Source organism: Telopea speciosissima, chromosome 5, assembly GCF_018873765.1.
Source record: "Telopea speciosissima isolate NSW1024214 ecotype Mountain lineage chromosome 5, Tspe_v1, whole genome shotgun sequence".
Lineage (NCBI taxonomy): Eukaryota > Viridiplantae > Streptophyta > Magnoliopsida > Proteales > Proteaceae > Telopea > Telopea speciosissima.
Window position 1 is genome coordinate 22,861,433 of NC_057920.1, and position 24,353 is coordinate 22,885,785.

General features: G+C 40.5%; 2 protein-coding genes, 1 long non-coding RNA gene and 1 other non-coding gene across 4 annotated transcripts; 3 read left to right on the forward strand and 1 right to left on the reverse strand.

Annotated features, from left to right (window-relative positions):
* The first annotated feature begins 201 nt into the window (after window positions 1-201).
* LOC122662569 lies at window positions 202-22,146 on the forward strand. Its single transcript, XR_006333055.1, has 3 exons — window positions 202-347; window positions 21,403-21,407; window positions 22,135-22,146. It is a non-coding gene; the product is annotated as an uncharacterized LOC122662569 (long non-coding RNA).
* On the forward strand, window positions 4,089-5,660 carry LOC122662568 (phosphoprotein ECPP44-like). Its single transcript, XM_043858235.1, has 2 exons — window positions 4,089-4,444; window positions 5,203-5,660. The coding sequence occupies exons 1-2, from the start codon at window positions 4,196-4,198 to the stop codon at window positions 5,611-5,613; spliced, it is 660 nt and encodes a 219-aa protein (XP_043714170.1). The 5' UTR covers window positions 4,089-4,195; the 3' UTR covers window positions 5,614-5,660.
* TRNAT-UGU lies at window positions 10,477-10,548 on the forward strand. The gene has a single exon. It is a non-coding gene; the product is annotated as a tRNA-Thr (tRNA).
* LOC122662567 (NDR1/HIN1-like protein 1) lies at window positions 12,211-18,807 on the reverse strand. Its single transcript, XM_043858234.1, has 5 exons — window positions 18,802-18,807; window positions 15,259-15,269; window positions 13,438-13,926; window positions 13,067-13,252; window positions 12,211-12,542 (listed from the first exon to the last, which is right to left on the reverse strand). Exons 3-5 carry the CDS (start codon window positions 13,867-13,869, stop codon window positions 12,249-12,251), a joined length of 912 nt encoding a protein of 303 aa, XP_043714169.1. The 5' UTR covers window positions 13,870-13,926; window positions 15,259-15,269; window positions 18,802-18,807; the 3' UTR covers window positions 12,211-12,248.
* Window positions 22,147-24,353: the final 2,207 nt, after the last annotated feature.

Below are 24,353 nucleotides of genomic sequence, written 5' to 3' on the forward strand. Positions count from 1 at the left end.
GATTTCAGGCCTGACCTAGCTTGACCCTTTAACTTGAACCTTCCCTCTCTCGGATAACACGAGTATAACACGATGTGTAAACCTGATTCACTCTATTAAACTTGTGCCCCATGTATAATACGATGTCTGAACCTGTTTCACTCTCTTATGGTTACTTACAGATGCTTTATTATATGAATCACTAGCGTGGAAATTGCAGCCGAAGGGACTGTTGATGAAGAGACCAAAGCCCAAGTGAAGGCTTGAGCTAGGGCAAGTATAAAGTTAAAAAAATTGCAGCTTTCAAGACTCTGGTCTTGGATGAGAGAGATCTGTGGATGGAGCAGATGACATTGACGGCAACAAGAGTATAAAAAACCTCTGCGGTATTGCAGATGCCATGTGTGTCATGTGTGTCATGTGGCCTCTGTTGTGCCATAAGATGTGCATCGCACACCATGCAGTACGGTAGAGGATCCAGATTTCAAAAGTATAAAAATCCTCTGTCGTACTACAAGGTGTGCAATGCACATCCTACGACACAATAGAGTGTTATTGGTGAAGCCTGATCTTAGTCCAGAAAGTGTTGTGGGGAATCTTCGGAGGGTTGTTTCGTCTTCGAAATGTGCCAAAAAGGATATGTATTTCGACATATGTTCAATTCTAGTCCGAACCAGACCAGGTGGGTCTTTTGAGTTTCCAAGGGCATTTTTGTACTTTCGAGGTTAGGGCTTCTCTATAAAGTGTTCTTATCTCGTTAACAGAGTAAGGTGAGATCTAAAGGTATGTAACTTGCTTCAAAGAAGTAGCGAAAATAGTTTTATCGCTCGCAAAAGTCAAAATTGGGGTTGAACCACGTAAAATCTCGTGTGGTGTGTTTGTCTTCTTTTCTTTTTCGTTTTCTTTTGCAAAAGTCCCCATTTCTGGGCATTGTTGTTCTAACATAGAGGTCATGTGTGCCATGTGACCTCTGCTATGTCGCAGGATACGCACTGCACACCCTGCAGTACAGCAGAGGATCTGAATTCATAAACTTGCAGGTAATAGAAGCCAATAGACAGATGATCAGAATTGGATGCCCACCAGAAACGGCTAGGTGTTTTCTCACTTGTGAAGCATGCACTTCACTGCTTGAGGCATTAAAAAGAAGCCACAACCAAGTACCAACATGCATTGAGTAAACCGGAGAAGATGGGCGTTGCTAACCGTTAATCACATAACTAGAAAAGTCAATTAATTTTGATTAAAACAAACTCTAAAATCTTAGGACTCAAACAACTTAGAAAGAGGATAATAAACTTTTATTTTCGCTATATGTTATGTGAAAGAGAATAATAAACTTTGGGTTCTAATATTTTTTTTTTTAGGGTTGCATCGTTTAAAGTCCGTTCAGATTTAAACATGCCCATTACCAGATCAAAATCCAATTAAGGTCTTATTCTAGTACCCGATTTATAGCCTAAACCCAACCGAGTCCATACAGACCCGATCCAATTTATCTAAACAGACAACCACAGTACATGCTCCAAGCTTGATTAAACCCGATTAGGCCCGATCGGTTGACACCCCTGGTCTACTTAGAATCGTGTATTTGTATGATCTGCCAGTGCCGACAAGCTTCCAAACGAAAATTTTCCAAAAAAAAATGGTGCCTGAATGAAGAATCGACAGGCTTTAACTTACCCAAAAAACAAAAATCGAAAGGCTATAAATTCAAAAAAGAATGTCAGTTCACTCTGAATTCTGAATACGAGAGTGCCAGAGTGGTGAGTTATGGGAAATGGGTCCCAAAAGCAAGAAATCATCATGGAAGAAGCCAGGCCGAAAGACACCACCCCCATGTCCTCAATTTAAGGTTTTAGGAAATGGGGACAGGTTTTAATCATAACTTCTTTAACAGTGAAAGCAGAATTAAAGGAAGGAAAATATACGGTTCTCCTTAAAAAGGAAAAGCGACTTGGAGGTGTCTACTTCAAATCAATGCCCCGCCTTGAACGGAGATTTGAGTTTGAACTTGGAATAATGCAGAATAATTTGATATGATTTCTATTTCAAATTTACTTTCGGATTTATTTTTATTTTCATAAAATTTTTGTTTTGATTTCTGTATTTTATTCTATTTAAATAAAAATCAAATCAAATAGAAATTCTAAAATAGTTGAGGAACTGTTTCAATTTTGAAATTAAAATTTATTTTACCTCTTAGAAGGCATACCTTGTGCAGGAGGCTTCCATCACGACGGGGTTTGGGGCAAGTCATAATGTACACAATCTTACCCCTGTTTTCATAGAGAGACTGTTTTTAGACTTGAACCCGTGGCCACTTGGTTTCAATGGAGCAACTTCACTTTTGCTCTTTAATAACCACATGGTTAATTTGATGGGCAAAACAATAATTTCATGTTAAAAATATAATATCACCCTTCTTCTTCTTCTTATGGTCTCACGACCACCATGCTCCTCCCACCTTGCTGCCACCACCTCTACCTCCCCATCATCACCATCGCTACCTTGCCATTGCCATCACCAACACCACCTTGGTACAACCACCTTTTCTCAAAGAAATATAAAGAATTATCCCAAAAGTCAGCTCAGGTGGCAAAAGACCAACTTCTCAAATATAAGAGGTCATAAGTTCAAACCACCTTGGGGCCCATCCCCATCCCCATCCCCATCCCCATCCCCTATCCCCCTCCCCCACTATTAAAGCTGTCCAATTTCAAAATATATATATATAAACAATTTCAATTTCTTGATCAAAAAATTATTTATTGACTATTTCATAAAATCAATCTGAAATTGAAATAGAATATCAAAAAAATTAGGCTTTAGTGCTATGCGGCCAATTAGGCATACTAGATTTATATCAGCCTATCAGTTCAACCAACCTAACCTTTCACCAATCTTAAAAAAGCCTCTTTAGTAGGGGTGTAAGTTTGGCTTTGATGGTTCGAGTCTATGTTAGTCCGCTCTAAGCCCGAACAGGGTTGGGAATTTTTGGCTCTGGGACAGGGTCAGGTCGAGTCCTCGGGCTACACCTAGCCTAGCCCAACTTGACCTTACCTTGTCTTCTTCTTCTTGTTCTTTCTTAATTTTTTTTTTTTTTTATGTTCTTGTTCTTCTTCCTCTTCTTCTTTCTTCCTCTTCTTCTTCTTCCCAACCTGGCCAAGCCCATGCATCTCCCTCCCACCTTCATGTTTAGGGCCAATCAGGGTTAGCACAGCCCGACCCTAAAAGTGGGTTAGGGTTGAATCTTTCAAGCCCTGAATTAGGGCTAGGTCGAGCCTGGGCCAAGCTAAGGGGACTCAGAATTGGGAATTAGTTTTAAAAGACTCAGCCCAACCCGACCCTATTGCAACCCCACTCTTTAGTATTCAAGTTTGGAATAGAAATCTATTTATTAACTATTTCATTTAATCAATACCAAATTGGAATCGAAATCATATGGAAAAAAATTAGGCATACCATATTAGCGAACCTAACCAGTCACCAATCCTAAAAAACTTGATCTTTTAGTATTCAAGTTTGGATGTCTCCATGTATGTGTATACGTTACACGTACCGTTTTTCTTTTATTAATAGAAACGTTACACGAGGATGCCAGGTGTCTTTTTTAAATTATTATATTGATATTGATTATAGTTGTAACGTACAACATCGATGTCCCATGACACCGGCACGTGTCTGTCTCGTGATACGAACTACGTGTCAACACCGACCTTTCATATTTATTTTCCCAATGCCGACATGTTGGGTCCCACATTACTCGCAGTGACTCACTCCTCACGTTGTTCTTCCACGTGTCTTTAATGTCATTGGTTGTTGGTACGCAACTTCCATTTACAGCAATTTCCAACGTTACGTCGGTCCACGTCTCGTCTCTCTCTTCAACACCTCTTTTCACTTTTTTTCTCTTTAATTTCTCTTTACGAGATTTCGTCGGTTACAAACTTATAATCTTATTCTTGGCTCCCCTCTTTTCCTTTCTCTCCTTTTCTTTTATTTATTTCCAATTTAATCGCGTTCAACCCGCGTACGCAATCATATTCCCCCGTCACCCACTATAAAGACCCCTCACTACTCTCTCTACTTTTCCAGTCCAGAGCGATCAACAGATCATCAACGTTTCAAATTCTCATTTCGTTTCGATTTCGATTTTAGTTTTTCAACTTTCTTGTAGGAGTTTGTGTTAAGGTGATCGATCAGTGTTTTGGTAATGGCGGATGAACACCAGAAAAGCCATGAGTGCGAGATCAACCCTACCACTACCGATGTGGAAACTACTGAACGAGGGATGTTTGATTTCCTGGGGAAGAAAGAGGAAGCGAAGCCACAAGAGGAGGTGATCGTCGCCGAATTTGATGAGAAGGTCAAAATCTCCGAACAACCCGAGGAAAATAAGGAAGAAGAGAAGCCCAGTCTCCTTGAGAAACTCCACCGATCTCACAGCAGCTCCAGTAGCTCGGTAATTTTCTTTATATAATTCATTATTCAGTCATAGTCATATCCGATGTGAGACTATTTTACCCATGTAGTCATGGGTTCGAGTCTGAAACACAGTTCGTAATCTTGGATTGGATCGGACCGATCCGACCAATTGTACGAACAGGAGTTAAAAGGTCAAAAAATTAGAATTTTTTTATAAAAAAAAGGAGTTCAAAGGTGTCATATTTGCCTGAGTTTGGGCGATCCTGATCCGGCCGATCCAATCTGATTCAGTTGATACTGAGATTACGAACCTTGATCTGGAAACAGCCTCTCTGTGAAAGCAAGGGTAAGGTTGTGTATATTATGACCGAAGCCCTATAGTGGTGGAATCCAGATCTCCTATGACACGGGCTATCCGTCCTGCCCTACGGCCGATCCAATCTGATTCAGTTGATACTGAGATTACGAACCATGATCTGGAAACAGCCTCTCTGTGAAAGCAAGGGTAAGGTTGTGTATATTATGACCGAAGCCCTATAGTGGTGGAATCCAGATCTCCTATGACACGGGCTATCCGCAAACACAAGGCGGCGTGTATTGATCACCTTACCCCTGCCCAAGTGCCTTCCCCGAGTAGGGGTAAGGCGGTCATTGCATGTGGCCCTATGTCTCCGTAGCACAAGCAAGACAGGACAGCGTATCGTAGAAGATCTGTGTTGATAGTGGTGGGTCCCTTTTGAACTAGGTAAGATCTTTTTAGTTGACTGATACATTTTAATTTTTTTAATTTTACAGTCCAGTGACGAGGAAGAAGCAGAGGAGGGAGGAGAGGAAAAGAAGAAGAAGAAGGGACTGAAGGAGAAGCTGAAGGAGAAGATAGAGGGTGACAAGAAAGAGCAGAAGAAAGAGGAACACGAGGACACCTATGTCCCCATAGAGAAGTGTGACGACGTCACCCAAGTCCCTACGCAGCCAGAGGAGAAGAAGGGATTCATGGAGAAGATCAAAGAGAAATTTCCAGGTCAGAACAAGAAGACTGAAGAGGTCACTACCCCTTCCCCGGTTGTTCATGCTCCGGTGGAGTGTGCCGGAGAAGGGCATGTTCAGGAAGGTGAGGCCAAAGAGAAAAAGGGAATTTTTGAGAAGCTCAAGGAAAAATTTCATAAGAATGGAGAAGAGAAGAAAGAGGAATCTCCAGCCAACTAAGAAGCTACCCAAATCACAATAGAGATATATCGGCGATTGTGTTTCTTTTTTTATTCTATGATTATATGTGATTGTGTATTTGTGTTCATGTTCCCCTATCCGTATATATAGGTGCTTTACGTGCTTATGTATATAAGTTTGCTTTGGATTTTGGTTTATTTTTTTCTTCCTTTCTAGAGAGAGAAATATAGGGGATCGGAGTTTGAGTTTCTATTAGTTCCTATCTATGCTTTTTAAATTAAACAGTGTTTCAATAGATTGGTTACTTTTTCTTTTTCTTTGGTATAAGAAAATTACTATTACTCTTCTCAATCTTTATGTTCTTTTTACCTAATGCCCTTATGTGTAATTGAATCAATGCTCTTTGTCTCTTATAAAAATAAACGGGGAAGGTATTTGTACACGGGAGATTTTCTCATCTGACTCCATCAAATAAAGAATAAGGATTTTTTTATATCATTTGGTAAGGTAAGGGTATTTATGTCAAACGCATTCAATGTCAACTAGTGATAAGGATCTCACTCACCTAAATTCTACAAAGAAGTAAACATTATCTCAAGAAGGTGATATCTTGTATACCATGAATCAAGCAATCTCTACATATTTCTTTTTTTTGCATTTGCTTTATTACAAATCGTGCAAGCTTACACATCACATCTAATTGATTTACTTTCATGGTATTAGAGCCAAGTTAGCCTCATCCTCTATGTAAAACTCTCTCCTCTCCTTTTTTTTTTTTTTTTTTTTTTTTTTGCCTTCTACAATCTTCATCTCCAACCTCTCCAACTTGGTAGCTGTCAAACGAGATGGCATCAACTATCTTCTCTAGAAAGAACAACTTGAATCAATCTTCGTCAAAGCCCAATTTAATGGGGTATGTTGATGGCTCAATAACCGCACCATCACCTAACCATTTCCTCCATCTCTGAATCAACTGGCTCAACCTTTAACCACTGAGTCTCCCAATCAGGTGTTTCATATGTGGAGGAAAATCGATCATTTCATTCAAGCTTGCATTAGTGTTATTACATGAGTCTCTTTCCTCTCACATCCTTGTACTCAAAACCTCAAAGGACGCCTGGGATGCTACTGCTAAACTTTTTCAGCAACAATCAAAAGCCAAAAAACGTACCTCCGTAGTGAACTTCAAACAATTGAAAGAATCCTCTTCTATCACCAAGTACCTTCAGAAACTCAAATCTTTGGTTGACTCTCTTGTAACCATTGATTAACGAGTAAAGGACTCAGATCATGTGGGTTAGGACCTAGATACAATCCCCTCATCATTACGTACTATTGAAAACATCAATCCTCCCGTCGCATTCACTGATTTACATGTAAAATCAAAATCTCCAACCAACAAGATCCATTAACTCAATAGATCGTAAACCTTTAAAGCGTAAAAGCGTACCTTGTTTGGCATCCATTGTCACAATAACGCACAATGGAAATCTTTAAATCCCCAAAGCAAGATACTTCTCCTCTATTCCCTTCTAGATCATTGGCTAGATGAGAGAACAGAATGCACAAGGAAAAACACTAAAGTGACTCTTCACCTTCTCAAGATATGAGAACCGCTACTTATGTGTATTAGGGTTAAAGGAAGGACCTAGCTCTTTATTTATAAAGTTTTCCAATAGGCTCACTCATCACAGGCCCAAAGGTTGACTCAAAAACCCACACTAACCAGCCCATATTAAACTACTCAAAACCTGTATGTCTCACTTATTTAGATTAATCAATTAGCCTTGTTTTATTTAAGTACAAATACCCAATTAATATAAGCCCACATATAGAAATATTCTAACATTCTCCCACTTGAGCTATATTAATTATTATCAATTTTGAAAACATTTTGTCTTTAAAAAACACTCACAAGATAATGTCCCTTTTAAACTTTATGTGTGCACCTTTATTTATAAAAAAAAATATTGGTCTAGAGACTATTCTGAAAGTCAATCCCATCCCATAAAGTTTCAAACACCAAATCATGGCAGTAACTACATCTTTTAAGCTTCATAGGACCTTCCATGGTCACGAGAGCTCTTAACTCTACTGACATGGATCCAATATGGTAGTGTGGCAACTGAAAAACACCCACATAGTGGTTTCTTATGCATTATCCCCTTTGTCAGTCCAATTTTCTCATTTTTTAAGTAGCACAGGCACACTAGAGAAAATTCCTTATGGTTCCAACGAACCTGTATGTCTTATGCTTAACAACTCGAGTTATTATTTATGTGTTACAAGACATACCTTAAGGCTAATAACTCAATGCCCCAGCCTTTGCTTAAGGTTAACACATACCTTAAGACTTCAAAAATATGTATGTACAACATGCCAACATATATAAAACTCTCATGTGATAAATGGAATTACATGCAAAAGAAAGTTGATATATATAGTCCAAAGTTCACCAAACGGTAAAATTACAAATGGAAAATTTTATTATATAATAGAGCAAAAAATAAAATACCTCCCACTAAACAACCACATCCCATGATGCTCCTAAGCCCATGCTAATGACATGTGTTTCAAAAACACAAGGGTGATTGTCTTTAGTTAGTGGAATAAGTGAAATAGAATATGAGGCAGTCTCCCACGCGTCGTGGTTACGTTATTTCATCACAGATCTCCAGGATATTCCATCTATTGAAAGGTCTATACGGATATACTGTGATAACACTGCGGTAGTAAAGTTCTCTAACAACACATGCTCTGCGAGTCAAGTATTTTGTTGTAAAAGAGGATGTTCGGGATCGTCGTGTTTCAATAGAACACATTGGTACTAATAAGATGTTAGCAGATCCTTTCACTAAAGGGCTTCAACTTAATGTATTTGTGGAACATGTTGGGAATATGGGACTGATGTAAATCTTAGTACATGATGTTTTATCTTATATGTTGCAACATTAATTTTGATGATTCTTGAACCTTAAGTTTTTCTGTCATTTATAAAGTTTGCGAGCAATTTATGTTTTGAAATGACAGATGCCCATTAAGTTTCAAGGCAATAAAGTTTACCCTCGAATTGACCATGGGGTTGATTCTGAAGTGATCATTGGATCAATTTTCTAAAGTTTTTTAAACTAACCACATTAGAGTTCACTATGAAAATAACAGCTCATTGTAATACATGGAAGGGAGTGGCTTACTTATTGGACATGAACCGCCCTCATTTTGAATGTTAAGGAAAACTAAAAGTTTCATGTATGGCCATACAACAAATGCAACACAAGGCATTATCTTGGCATTGGCAATATGGGCCAAGTGGGAGAATGTTGGCTAATGTGGCCTAAGTTGCCGCATCAGCAAACGTGTTGCAAAAGGTGGTTAGTTACCTTACTGACTAGCTAACTACTGTGATGGTGGGTAGTTATCTGGGGAGTAAAATAGAGTAAAGAGGGTTCTGGCTCTATTATTTGGATATGCACACAATTACCATTGTTTGTGTGTTTTTTAGAGAGAAACTATCAAGAGCCAGATAATCTCTTACCCATTGACGGAGTCCTACCAGAGGAAGACTTCGCCGGAGAAGAAGATAGTTCATTGTTTCCGCAAGTTGATCAGAGACATGGCATCAAACGATTCAAATATTTTTCTGAGACCGTCAAGAGGTAGAGTGCATTACCTCTGATTAATTTTGACCCTGTTTGTGGAATGGGTATTTCTTACAATACGTACCTATATATATAAGACAAACTCCAGTCCAAAGCTCTCCTTTAGTAATTGCATGAAGCTCACTTGACTTTGTGGTCATTAATTCGATTCAATCGTAAGTTGTTTTGTTTCTGAACTCTTTATGATTCTTCAAGTCTTACGTGCTTATTGAGATTTATTTTTGTTATCATTAGAAAGTTTTCTTCCTCAACTTGTTAGATTGCCTAATGAGCTTCTGGTCTTCATTGATTGAGGAATTAAAGGTTTCTTATGGATTTGAAGCTAGTCGACCATAGAATTACGTGGTTCATGTTTCATTCTCTTTTTTTGTTATTTTTTTTCCTTAGAAATATTATTCTCCCGGTTGACAAACCACTTGACCCCACCATCTCCCATTTCTTCTCCATCTCGCATGCATGCACACATGTGATGTTATGTGCTTAATGGGGCATCAGTTGTAAAGCTTTTGGTGTATCGGTCAAATACTAAATATTTAGTATCCTAGCTGAACACCACATCATGGATTCAAGTCACGAAAAATACTACCTAAGAGAAGGTCACTTTGAGTAGAGTGAAAGTCATTAAGAAAAGTTTGTCAAGGAGAAAACTTTGGTGCAAAGTAGAGCCGTCTAGAAAGGACTACCCACAGCCAGAATGAGAGCCACCGAGGATGACTGCTGCGAAAGTATAGTGGTTATGACACTATCATAGAATATTGAAGTCGTTATCGCCACAAAAAATCAATAAATTAACCTAATATTTTGGCATATTCCCACTCTATATACTCAAACCAAAAATTCTAAAATTAGAAACAAAACAAAACCCATGACCATAACACTGAGGCCCAAGAATATAAAATAACTAAAAGAATATCAGTCTCAAGATTACCCGCGTATATGTGTTCTTCTTGTTAAAAGTCTTTAGGTTTCTCTCTCCTTTCAAATCACACACGAATGATCTAATCTACCACAAATTTTTCCTTCCATCATGCATAAGAAAAAATTGTGTGGAATGAATTCACGTCTCAACAACTCTATGCAAAAAAGGAAACTTGCCTCCGGGAAAACTCCCTTATTCCACGAGTCAGATTCAAACAGAAAATAATTTATAAGTGTTTTGACCTACTCTTTGGTGAGAACCAAAGCCACCTCCTGCTAGCTTTTAGGGTCTGTTACTTATAATTATAAATATTGTACACATCTCGCCTCTATAGCTCAGTGGTAGAGCGTCAGTCTTGTAAACTGAAGGTCTGTAGTTCGATCCTGCATGGAGGCATTTTTAGTGTTTTTTTATTTTTTTATTTTTTTTGCCACTGCTCAGAAGTTTGATTCCGTTTTAAAACAATCCTAACGGTCTCTGAAGGACTGCAACTGATCAGGCTCAACTTACAAAGATTTTGATGGGCTGGACTTCTCTCTGACTACTCTAGCAGGTGTATTGGAGCAATTGGAGCCCAAAGCTTATAAAAGTAATTTGGTAGACTTATTCAAGCCCAAAGCTTACAAAAGTAATTTGGTGGGCTTGCAGGCTAATTCAAGCCCACAGCTTACAGTAATTTAGGAGACTGATTCAAGCCCAGATTCCAATCCATAGCCCATGTTGATACTAAATGCCACCAATCTCTCTTTGTCTGTTTTTCTCCCAAGGGAAGCAGTTTTCTGTCCGAGTGTGGCCTACACTATCTCTCTCCTCTTTAAAACAAGTGGGTAGAGTTTTCATATGGGGAGGAGAGATAAGACTCATGGGAGTGCTGGCGTAGGCCACACTCCTGGACAGAGTTCTTGTTCCCTTTTCCCAAGTAGCGAAATGATTTCTCTTATGGTAAGTATTTCTTTTCTGCCATAGGAAGGGATAATTTAGTCACTCCCATCATCTAATTGACATGAGATTTTCTAAAATAGACCATATGAAATTCAGTATGACCAATCTCAATAACTATATGGCTCACCATGTGCATAGCCCTCCCCTGCTTTCCTTCAAGGGATCAAGTTCTTCAAAACAGATTTGACTTTTCAAACAATGTAAAATGTGAAGTTGGATGAGACTAGTAAAGACCTTGACACCATAGACTTAATTTGACCACTAACATAAGTGCCAGGTGGGAGATGACAACTGATGTTCAAGAATGGCTTTTCCTAGTAGGCAAAATAAAAGAGAGAGAGTAGCTACCAGTTTGTGGCAAATTTTCGATTTTAATAAAATAAAGGGAAAAAGACCTACGCCAGCACTTCCATTAGTCTCTTTATCCTCCTCATATGAAAAGATACCTTTGTCCCCTTGTTTTGAGAGAGAGAGATTCAAGGGAGTGCTGACGTAGGCCACATTCACGGACATAAAACTACTTTCCTGAAATAAAATAGGAATCCAGTTTCTCCCCAAGTATGCTGAAGAGAAAATCTCTTCATTCATCCCATCCGAACCCTTTGAATGAACTATAAAAAGGTATTTTAGACAATTAACAATAGAAATAAAAGTTGATGATGAATTAACCCAGAGTCTAATCATATCATTACATCACCATTGGTGAAGAAATTCCCTCTTCAATGAGGGTTTAGGGAAAAGTGTCACGCCCCACTCACAAGGAGTAAATCAAGGAAGAAGAATTATTAGTTTTAAGGAAGAATACTTTCATATGCTCTTGCCACAGAAAAGAGTGGGTCATATGGACCCGATAGTCAGGCCCGGACCTACATGAGACCGAAGTACCCAGAAGTACTAGTGCCTAACTTCAGGGACTCGGGCCCTTCACCAAACCAAAGCAGTGAAAGCATCAATAATAGAAGTCAGACAGTGAAGCAAATACCTCCTTAACTGAAACCCACCAAGCATTGCCATGGATAGGTGTCCAAAGGGAGGAACCCTTCTCCCACGGTGGAGGAAAATTTTCTCTTACTAGTAATTAATTTAACAAGAAAGAAAATTATAAATTAATTAATCTAAAGAGTTTCATTACATTTCATAACAGTTTAAAAAGTTCATTGATAAACACAAGAATCGTGCAAAGAGAGCGGCTTGCCGAGTCGTTTGCCTTGCAAGGTGACGGCGCAACGGACGTTCCGGTAGAACTTGGGCTTCACCAGCTTCCCAAGAACGTAAGCCCTCGACCTCACCACAAACGTCAGGTTTAACGGCACCTCCACACTCTGTAGGTCCTGTTTTATTAATCCACCGTTCACCGCCGATACACCGCCGTAGAGCGGCACTTGGTTCCCCTTTACCATCACCGTTATCACCCGCTGACTCTTCCTCGACTGGTAGAACTTCCCCATCTGCACAGTGTTCGTCCCCCCATTTAGTTCCATTTCATACATTGGTAGCTCTAACCTTATAGCTCCTTCATTAATTAGTATTATTACTTAAATAATCTTAATTAATTACAGAAAATGACCAAATTAGTAGATCATAAACGGATGAACTCCGGTCGGACCGGACACTATCTTTACAATAGTGCGAGAGGCAGCTCATCAACGAGGGTGGGGCCCATCGATATCCCCAACGTCGTAAATTTACTTTGTCGCCACGCAGACATGGGAAAAAGGAGTCTGCAGTAACGGACGGATTATGCGGTCCCGTATTTAAGTTCAATTACATAAATGCCCCTAAGATACCTATCCAATCGTCAACAGCTCGTTTGCACCTAAAGTAGTACTTACCATATCCTCACATCGGACTACGGAATCACGATTCACGAGACCCACAGTCAGATGGTTTGATATGACATCTCGAACGGTGGTAATTAATTAATTAATTAATTGAGATTAGAGAGAGGAAAAGAAGGATTAGTTTGACTTACATAACCAGAGGCTAGCTTAAGCTGGTAATAGTAAAGTTGAAGCGGGGTGGAAGTGACGTGGACGCCGAAGAAGGTAGCTGGGTTCCGGAACCAAATCTTGACCGTCGAATTCACTGACATCATATCTGTTGCGACTCCTGAGTTGTCCATCCCTGCTTGTATATTAAAGCTCTCGAATACCATACTCTGCACAGTCACACATCCCAACGTTATCTCCCAAAAACATTCTCTTAATCCTTAATCACTGTTCTGATTTATGAAAACACGCAAAACTGAGTTACCTAGGACGATTTCCGAGTTTCAATAATAGCGAGAGAGGAAAGGAATAAAAAAAAAGGGAAAAATGAGGTTTTCAGGGAAAGATCTCAAACCTTAATGGAGATTTTAGGTTTGTATGGCTTACTTGCGGCCCACAAAATCAAGGAAAACACCGTGAACAGAACAACGAACGAAAAAACAAAACAGATCACATAAAACCTCTTGACGTCGCCGGAATCCCACCGACCTGCGTCATCGTCGTCGTCTTCGTCTCCGTCATCGTGCTCTCCGTGCATTTTCTTCCAAGCGGTAGCGTTCTTAGGGTTTTTGAGAGAAGCGGAGAATCGAGTAGTGGATGATTCACGTGAGTGATGAATGGGAGAACAATGGTAGTGATGTGGAGAACCCAAGGGGCTTGATCCATACGACATTTTCTCCACATCGTGTTGCGACGGGCTCTGCACGTAGTAGAGGAGCCGCCGGGGAGACCGTGGCGGCGACAATGGGTCGAGACTCGTGACCTCCGAGTCGGATTTCGCGTGCATTGTAACCTTCCCGAATGTTTCTGCCAAGGCCTTATGAGTCAATAGCGAGAGCAGAGAAGTTAACGGCGAGAAGAGAGAGCGAAGTACAGGGGATAGGGATATGTTTTCTCTTATAGTCTTATCTTATAATTTCTGCGTTTTGGTTTGGATTTCTTTCTCATTGGATGTACTGAAAGTCTGAAAAGTCGGAGGTCATATAACAGCAGGATCGATGTCGGGCTTCAAACGACCAGTTTGGAGACTTGGGTCTTGGGTTTGGTTTAGTTCCTATCATAGGTTAGATTATCTAACATGCACCCATGGTGCGTATTATCTAAGCCGGTCTTCTTCTCCTTACAACGGTCTATTTTGGGATGTGGGGCCAGGGGGCACCTGTTTTCCATTTTTACCCTTATTGGGTTGCTCCAGTCTTAGAAAGGAAAAGCTGTCTCTGACGGTTTTGGACAGTTGCCACTTGGTTTGGTTTACCGAGCTCTGGACCCTGCATTGGGCCATTGGCCCTTGTTTGATCATTTTATTGGGAAAATGCATTTATGAGATATATAATATAGGATCAAATTTTCCTCCACCCACAGTGAATGGGATTCTGATCATGATCACCACCGGTGTCGGATAGATCAGAGAAGTCAGATCCAAGTCCTCTCTACAGAGTGGAAAGCCCAATGAGGCATCTGACGGTTAGATTGTGCCACACACATCCCAACGGTTGACTGAACGTGCATCAAGATGTATACGGCACAGCCCAACCATCAAATGCCTCATTGAGCTCTCCACTCAATGGAGAGGAGCGAACCACCGTGAAAGTATTTTGAGAAAATACTAAAACTTTATAGAGTTTGTAAACCCTACTACCTTGGTGGGTGAATTGTCTTTGGTCTTCCATTGGTGAAGGAAAACTCTGTCCTATAATATATGGGAAAAATACATTTCAAAAATTGTTTATGATATTTACTATCTAATATCGGAAAACCAATCAAACGCACGTTTGAAAACTCTAGGAAGTAGTTTTCCCTTATTCCCTCATGGAAACCACCTATCATTATCCACACAAATCAGACATCTTGTTTTTTGGTGCAAAATTTGGCAATATGTAAAATATTAGCATGATTTTATATATTATTCATTATATTAAGTAGGGAAATTTTTGCATACACCCCTGTACTTTGCCTAAAGTACTACTCGACCCAAAGTTTCAAAAATCAAACTCGTACACACCCTGAATTTTTCAAAAAATATAAATTAACATTCCACTAGCTATATCATGTTAAGTGATGATGCGGGGTTTAAAGTGGACATGAAATTAATTTTTTTACCTTTTTACCCTACCCTTAACAAACCAATCATCTTCCCAAAACCTCTCCCCGTCTCCGGTGAAGAGGCAAACCAACTCTGTTCTTACACATATTTTCCATAAGCTCTCTTTGATCATCATCAGGAAATCCTTTATCAAACTAGCATCATGGCCACCTGAATATGACTCAACAAAAACCCTAGTTAAATCCCCATTTTCTACAAAGCTCACATTTTTCTTTAATTTTGCTCCAAGGGCACGCCGTTTCACCAAAATCCCACCATCGTTGGGAGGAATCCTAGGGTCATCTTCATCATCACTAATCTGATGAAAGGATTCAAGCTCCACATGCATTCCCGCATTATTCTCATATATGCCCCGAGCTTGGCTACTCAATTTCTCCAAGAGTTCTCTCTGTTCCCCATTCAAATCACTATGATAGGTTGTTTGCACCCAAATTTCACAAATTGGGATTCGTTTATACATGCCATAAGGCCGTGCATTGCACGCTGCCATCAAAGAATTACCTTTTTAAATTTGAATAACTAAGTGGAAAGGTGAGACCCGCCATGACTATAGATGGTGGGAGGTTACAAACCCCCACATGGCCACATGGCGTAGGAGATTAGCACTTTGGAATGAAAGTGGCCCAAATACAAGGAAGCAGGTGGAAGTGTTGGTTATGGGAGTTACCAAGTGAATTTCTTCTAAATAAGACAAAAGCCAAGCAAAAGAGAGGGGACCCAACGGATCAACAACACACTCTAGACAAGAGTCTATCTTTATTTTATCCTTTCTTTTTTTTTTTTATCTTTTAGGATGTAATCTTTCATCCTTCTCTGTAATTCTCCAGCCACCAATGCCTCATTGGCTTGTGTTTCAAGGGGCATTCATGTAGGTCTTGCTTGGAGATTAACTCCAACAACCATGTCTTTTGGCCCGCGTTTCAGAAGACAACCATCATCATCAAGTTGCAAGCTTCATCAGTCCGTGGCTGGCAGAGTTGTGGAAGCTTCATCAAAACCGTTTTTAGGAGATGCTTTGAGAATAACTCTAGCAATCTTGTCTTTTGGCCTGTGTTTCAGAAGACAACCATTAACATCAAGTTGCAAGCTCCATCAATCCATGGCTGGCAGAGTTGTGAAGCTTCATCAAATCCATTTCTGTGAGATTATGCGATTTGGTCGTAGAGTAGTTGTACTGTAAACGTCAAGTTGTAAATCTCATCAATGTTGGATTTCGTAAGTTGTAATGACTCCAACGGATGCAGGCTGTAAGTAAGCAATTTGATCTTCAATCTTCTTCCTTTGCTTTGTCCATCATGATTTTCTTTTACCCAAAAGACCTCAGAGCTACTCAGGCACGGAAGGATCCCCTTCTCGTCCTGGTTAGAAGTCAGAACAGGCCATTTCTGGCCTCTTAGAATAGGCCATTTCAGCCTAGCTGGAAGTTAGAACAGGCCGTTTCATCTTAGAACAGGCCGTTTAGTCATTTAGAATAGGCCGTTTCGGCCTGGCTGGAAGTTAGAACAGGCTGTTTCGTCTTAGAACATGTCGTTCAGTCATTTAGAACAGGCCGTTTCATCTTGGTCGAAAGTTAGAATAGGCCGTTTTGTCCTGGTTGGAAGCCTAGATAGGCCGTTTTCAGTTTCGTTTGGGCCTGCATCAAAGGCTCTGGCACGCCCGTGTTACCTCCACCACATGCGTTGTGCCCCTATGTGTAGGTGTTGGATTTTTCACCAACACATTTTGGCATGCCCGGTGGGACTCCAGAAAGCAAAATCGTGATGGTTCGAGGAAGAAGAAATACCGGTGAAGGAAATCAATTCCCAAATCAGGCAGGGACAATGTGCTCAACCAGGGGCAATTCTCACTATCAATGAACACTGAAAGGTCGTAGCCCATCAGCAAGGGGCACGGTTTACGTCCAACGGAATTTGGGTGGTTCGAGGAGGAAGGTACGCCACCAAGCAAAGGACAAGTCCTTCTGTTGATGCTGTGATAATCCATTGTGCCTGCGATTACGGCCTAGATAGTCCATTGGCATCGGGTGACCTGTCGTGCTTCACCTACCTTCCTAAATCGAAGTTGATTCTCACATTCCTGATGTAAGTAGCAGCAGTTTCTCTTTTTAAAATTTTGTTTCGCAGATGATGCCATCGGAGAATCAAAATAAAGTCGAACCAAAGTTTCCATTGGGTGTGAAATCAAGAGCCAGAGGACCTTCACCTTTCCATGGCCCCAAGCCACGGAGTCGTGGTCCTTCATTTCCATTTCTAGCGGCGTAAAATGTGCGTCATATCGATCAACTCGGTATTCAGTTTGCAAAAAAAAAAAAAAAAAAAAGGAAAAAGAGGGAAAAATGAAAAAATCTAAGGTATACTCAGAGCAAGAGGCCGATTTACTCGGCTCGTGAAGTACGAGATGTGGGTAGTTGAAGATAAATTAGATTCTCTCTCCCCTCTCACATGCCTTCCACGATTCTCATTTATCTCTTCTAAAATCTCTCATCTCCCCATTATCTCTCTCTCTCTCTCTTCTCCCCCATGCTTTCCACCACCTCTCTCCCTAAGTTATCTCTCTTTTCTCTCCACATGCCACCCACTACTTCCATCTCTCCTAAACATCCTAAAATCTCTCTTTTCTCTCTCATCTCCCTATTATCCCACTTCCTCCATTCACATCTACAACCCCTTCCTCCATTCACACCTACGACCATTTCCTCTATTCAAACCACCCTAGTTTTGAAAGCAACGATTAGTAAGGCTCCAAAACATGGGATCGGCAAATGAATCGATCATTGCCGCTTCTAATTTGAATTGGAGTGGAACTAAGGTTAATCGGCCTGAATCGGTTGATTTTTAGCAATAAAAGGTGTGGAATTATAATCGGCCTTGGAAATGGTTTGAAGAAAAGAATTAAGGAATGAGGAAGACCAAATTCCAAGGGCCATGTGTATCCAATTAAAGATCGACGACGGTTGCAATAGCAGAAATGATATCGGATTGGTCCGACAACGTCTGGCCGTATCTCTCGGCCATTTTATCCTAGGGTAACTGATTCTGATCATCTCGCCATTATTGTGGCTGGGGTTTGGAAAGCCACGGTGGATTGTTGATGGCATGGAGGTAGTTACGTAACTTACCATCATGGAGATAGTTATGTGACTTGCCATCTAATGTGGGTTGTAGTTATAACTACCTGGGAGTTAGGTATGTTTGAAACTTATTATCCTATTTCATGGGCATACGTGGCATGGAGATTTCCAAAAAAAAAATATTGGTTGCCACCTAGCAAGGGGCAACCATCTGTTTCTCCTAAAGTCTGTAGTCTCTATGGTTTTGCAAACCTGAAACAGAGACAGAGAGATTGAAAGAATTGATAAGGATGAAGAAGTTGTACAAGAAAAGCAAAGTTCGCTTACCAACCCCATCGCTTCACGTGGCATGACGAATCTATTTTCTGGCATCGTGTGGCTCGCAACTTTGAATTCGGAGGGCCGTGTTTCTGCCAATTTATTTTCTGGCATAACGGTAATGGTGACGGTGATGGAGACGACATCAAATTGATTCGCCAATGCTTCGCCGTGTTTTTCAGTGGATCAGTTTGGGTGTAACTGATTCTAACATCACAGTCATCGCTGCTGGTGTCCAAGATCAGTGGTATTGGTACCCTGCCCATGGGGCATATAGATACTAGTGTTCTTATATCCGGTCACGGATACAATGGCTCGAAATCTACAGTGTTGCTGCACATGGGTTTCATTACTCTATGATCCATATGTTTCAACCATGATTGATGAAGATGAACACGTGAGGTACCCACTCCACAATATATTGGATTTCCCATGCAACATTGAAAAGAAAAAAACAGAAAGAAGATAGTATGCAAGATGCTGAGATGTTTGAAAAGACTGATTAATGAAGAAACAAAAGAAATCGGTCTATGGAGGAATGAAGATCGATCTTGAAGTTACGTGACTCATGTGGCAATGGCCGAAACCTGAATATTTTTCGCCATGGATACTTCTCGACAATCCATCCCACGTTCTCCTTTTCTTTCTCTTACTGTCGTCGCTATGTGCCCACGAGGTCATTGCGTGTCGTCAACTGTGACGGGGAAGGAAAATTCAAGATGGGGCTTGAAGCCGTCGCCACACCTCGGCTTGTGAAATGGCCTATAGGGGTCTTCTTTGTATGCGGTCGAGCTTGTCAAGGCAAGAGCTTTATATTCGGCCTGCTTCTTAATTTCAATCTACATCAACCCATCGGTCTTGCACAGTCGCACCACAGGACTTTGGAGGTGGAGTGCTCTCTGAAAGACAACTGTGCTTACCAGGTTAGAATACAATCTTATATTTTTGGATAGTGAAGCCATTCCAAAGGCATTGATGCGTGCGATCAAACGGGGAATATTCTACATGGCTGTTTTCTTATCTAAAAGGCTTTTGAGGATTATAAATGCATTTATTAGTGGGACCATCTCAAGGCTGGTTTATTGGGTTACTCAAGTGGGACTTCAAGTGGGACTACCTCAAGGCTGGTTTATTCTCATCTCCATTGAGAGTTTGAGACCGAAGATGACTATTCAAATCAGGCCACCTCAGGATATGATGTCAACAATATGTTTGCAAAGACCGACCCTATTTTTGGTTACTAAAAATATTATGTTCGATTTCATAGACCGAACCAATTTTGGGTCAATAGGCTTAACTGGAGAGTATAAAAATATATCCACAATCCCATTCGAACTCGTGTGGCCTCGTTCAAACGGGATTATGAGGGGCATTATTTGCACCCAAATTTCACAAATTAGGATTCGTTTATACGTGCCATAAGGCCGTGCATTGCACGCGGCCATCAAAGAGTTACCCATTTAAATTTGAATAACTAAGTGGAAAGGTGGGACCCGCCATGACTATAGATGGTGGGAGGTTACAAACCCCACATGGCCAAGATTAGCACTTTGGAATGAAAGTGGCCCCAATACAAGGAAGCAGGTGGAAGTGTTGGTTATGGGAGTTACCAAGTGAATATCTTCTATATAAGACAAAAGCCAAGCAAAGGAGAGGGGACCCAACGGATCAACAACACACTCTAGACAATAGTCTATCTTTATTTTATCCTTTCTTTTTTTTTATCTTTCAAGATGTAATCTTTCATCCTTCTCTGTAATTTTTGCTGGAGTTGGCTTCCAGCCACCAATGCCTTATTGGCTTGTGCTTCAAGGGGCATTCATGTAGGTTTTGCTTGGAGAATAACTCCAGCAACCATGTCTTTTGGCCTGTGTTTCAGAAGACAACCATCATCATCAAGTTGCAAGCTTCATCAGTCCGTGGTTGGCAGAGTTGTGGAAGCTTCATCAAAACCATTTTTGGGAGATGCTTGGAGGACAACTCTAGCAATCTTGTCTTTTGGCCCGTGTTTCAGAAGATGACCATTAACATCAAGTTGCACGCTCCATCAATCCATGGTTGGCAGAGTTGTGAAGCTTCATCAAATCCATTTCTGTGAGAATATGCGATTTGGTCATAGAGTAGTTGTACTGTAAACGTCAAGTTGTAAATCTCATCAATGTCGGATTTCGTAAGTTGTAATGACTCCAACGGATACAGGCTGTAAGTAAGCAATTTGATCTTCAATCTTCTTCCTTTGCTTTGTCCATCGCAATTTTCTGTTACCCAAAAGACCTTAGAGCTACTTAGGCATGGAAGGATCCCCTTCTTGTCCTGGTTAGAAGTCAGAACAGGCCGTTTCTGGCCTCTTAGAACAGGCCATTTTGCCAGTCAGAACAGGCCATTTCGGCCTGGCTGGAAGGTAGAACAGGCCGTTTCATCTTAGAACAGGCCATTTAGTCATTTAGAACATGTCGTTTTGTCTTAGAACAAGTCGTTCAGTCATTTAGAACAGGTCGTTTCATCCTGGTCGAAAGTCAAAACAGGTCATTTTGTCCTGGTTGGAAACCCAAACAGGCCGTTTCCAGTTCCGTTTGGGCCTGCGTCAAAGGCTCTGGCACGCCCGCGTTACCTCCACCACATGCGTTGTGCCCCTATATGTAGGTGTTGGATTTTTCACCAACAGATAGGTGCCAATGATTGGATGATTTCTTACTGTTTTCTGCAAGTCTCAAGCTCTTCGTTGCTTTAGAAGAAAGTTCCCGTCCCATTGATGAACCAGATCTCTGCTAACCGATTTCTTTCCACCCGTAATCAGTGAATCACCTCCCTGCAAATAACATGCCCAGATTGCGTTATTGCTTAGAAGAAGGGGGAAATCCAGAAATGTTGTTACCCTATTTTATTCCTACCTAAATCGAATCAAGCTTGAAAAGCAAATCCATGGCTTTCAGTGAGAGAACCTCAAGCTTGATTTGGGAACCATCGGAGATTGAGGATTTCAGGTTGTTGAGACTGACCTTGATAAAAGCTAGGTCTTTAATTTGTCGAAGGGTTCACGATCTACAGACAAGGAAGGCACGAAAATGGGTCTGTATGATAGGGAAACAATGTCACGAAGAGAATTCGAAGGAGGAGATGGAGGAAGAGAAGCGGGGATTTGGTGGAGAGAGGATTCAAGAGCTTCGATGCGACAGAGTAGAGAGGAGAGAAGCGATTGGGTCTGTTGGTGTTTTTGTTGCTTCTGGTATATATAATTATTTTTTGACGGAACTGGTGTTGTTGGGGTTTCAAGTACTGGGCATAGAGATGTGTTTGCGAAGATTGAAGGAGTTGAGCAGCTAGGGCTTGAAGAAGAGGATCTTTAGTTGGGGACTGAGAGACCTGAGAGGGATGGGAAGAGTTGCAACTACAACAGCAGCAAATAAAATTGGGAAAAACAATTCTTATATGCTCTTCTACTCCACAATCGCCGACTGATTGATTATCGATCAATCGAACCTGCAAGTAAATTCCTCCTTCCTTTTACCCTCTTTTGTAGTGTCTCCACCCAGGCGTCCGATCCATATGGGGAAGAAAAGGGTTTATGAGTCTTTTGCTCTTTCTAATTCTGTCATTCTGGTCTATTTACAGTGAGTGAATTTTAGGGATGGAGACTTGGGAGGACTCATAGGAGGAGGCCAAGATTGCTATCACTTTTGTACCCTTTAAATGTGCTAGAGGATGCGCCAGAACAGAGGAACAAGGTTGGTCTTCTCTCCGGTGCCAGAGGAGGAACAGAGATGGTTCGCCTCTTCGTCGGAGACAGGGATGATAAGGTTTGGGGAAGATGATTGGTTTTTTAAGGGTAGGATAAAAGGGTAAAAAAATAATTTCATGTCCACTTTAAAAACCACATCATCACTTAACGTGGTATGGCTAACGAACTGTTAATTTTGCATTTTTTGAAATATTCAGGGGGTGTTCAAGTTCAATTTTGAAACTTCAGGTCGAGTAGTACTTTAGGCAAAGTGCAGGGGGTGTACGCGTAAATTTCCCTATTAAGTATAAAAAAATACAACAAAATATATTAATATGATTTTATCTATTATTCATTATATTATGCATGACTAAAATACAACCAAATCTTGGAATAGTACAACCAAAGTTCATGAATAATACAGTCATGTTGTATATGCCACTTTTTATGTATCCTTCTTTAGTGTGTATTTTTAAAATTTTTAATAAGTATTAATTAACCACTAACATTCAATCTTATAGTGTATTGCACATCTCATCCTTTGAGCTCCACCATTATCGTCACAAGCTCTTATTGACACATAGTTGTCACTACTTCAAGGGATTATCTACATACATAGTCATTTCAAACAAGATCATAGCATTGACCATATCTTCAATTGATAATATTTGATTGCTCGTATCCTAGTTGTCATACAGCTAATATTCAATTCTTGTTGTCTAGGCAATTTGTTATTCTTACGTATCTTACTTTTTATGTAAAGATTGTGATATTCTTTCCATTGTATTACATCATGGTGTGCATTCAATTATATAAGAAGAATCCCCTCCTCTCATTGAGTTGAGCAAGGGATACCAGAATATCTATGTTCTTCATTTACCAAAACCATTGTATGTCTTCGTGGTATCAAACTTCTTTCCTAACATAGCTTCCATCTCCTTTCTTGGTTTTCTCTTATCTCTTTTTTTAAGCTACTGCAATGGCTGCCTCTTCTTCTTAATCTCCCCCACACCTTTTTTGGAACTCCTGTTGACCCTTCATTTCGTCTCAGCCTTAATAGGCCAAACTACATGGTATGAAAAACTCACTTCATTCCTTACCTTCGTGGAAGTAAAATTCTTGGCATAGTTGATGGTATGAGCATCTGCCCTTCAACCACTCTCACTACCAGTAATGACAATGAAGGTAAACCCACTACCTCACCAAATCCTACTCATCAACAAGGATCATTTGTGATCAACTCGCACTGGAATGGATTTTGAGCAATGCTTTCGATGCTATTGTGACCAGGTCATGGATCTACAATCGGTGCGTGAAGTCTGGCTCTCTCTTTGGATGATCTTTTGCCTCTCAGAAGAATGCACAAGCTATCACCCTTCAATTTCAACTTCAAGCTCTTCGCAAAGGTAAAAAGATGGTCATTAAGTTCCTTCAATAGGCCAAGACCATTGTTGATAGCTTCTCTTCCATTGGCAAGAACATCTTCATTGATGGATAACAAACCTATCTTTTTCGCAGTTTGGGATTGAACTATGAAAACTTAGAGCATGACATCTTTGTCCGTAGTGATTCCTTCACTCACGAGGATTTGCATGCAACGTTTCTCACCAAGGAAGCTCAACTTGAACTATCTCGATCCGATTGGTTTGCTTGGGGCTATCCCCACAGATCATTTAGCCTCTACTTAGAAACATGTGTTGTCTTCTCATTCAAACCAACACCAACGCAATGTGGTGCCCCCTCAAGCTTATGTTGCTGCTATTTCTCCATTTCCCCAATCTATTGGGGATTACAATTGGTACCTGGACTCAGGTGATACCCATCACATGATGACTAATATGTTCAATCTGTTTATCCGATAATTGATACCAAATGGTAAAAAAAAATAGTTCTAAGTGAAGTTAGAGGCATGGGAGAACCTAAAGCTACTTAAGAAAACATAAACACATCCATGGGCCCTTGTTTATCATCTATATGCATAACTTTCAAGGTGATAAAATGAGATATGCACAAAATGTCCCTCTTTAACTAGGGCCACTCAGTGGATGAAAGTCAAAGGAA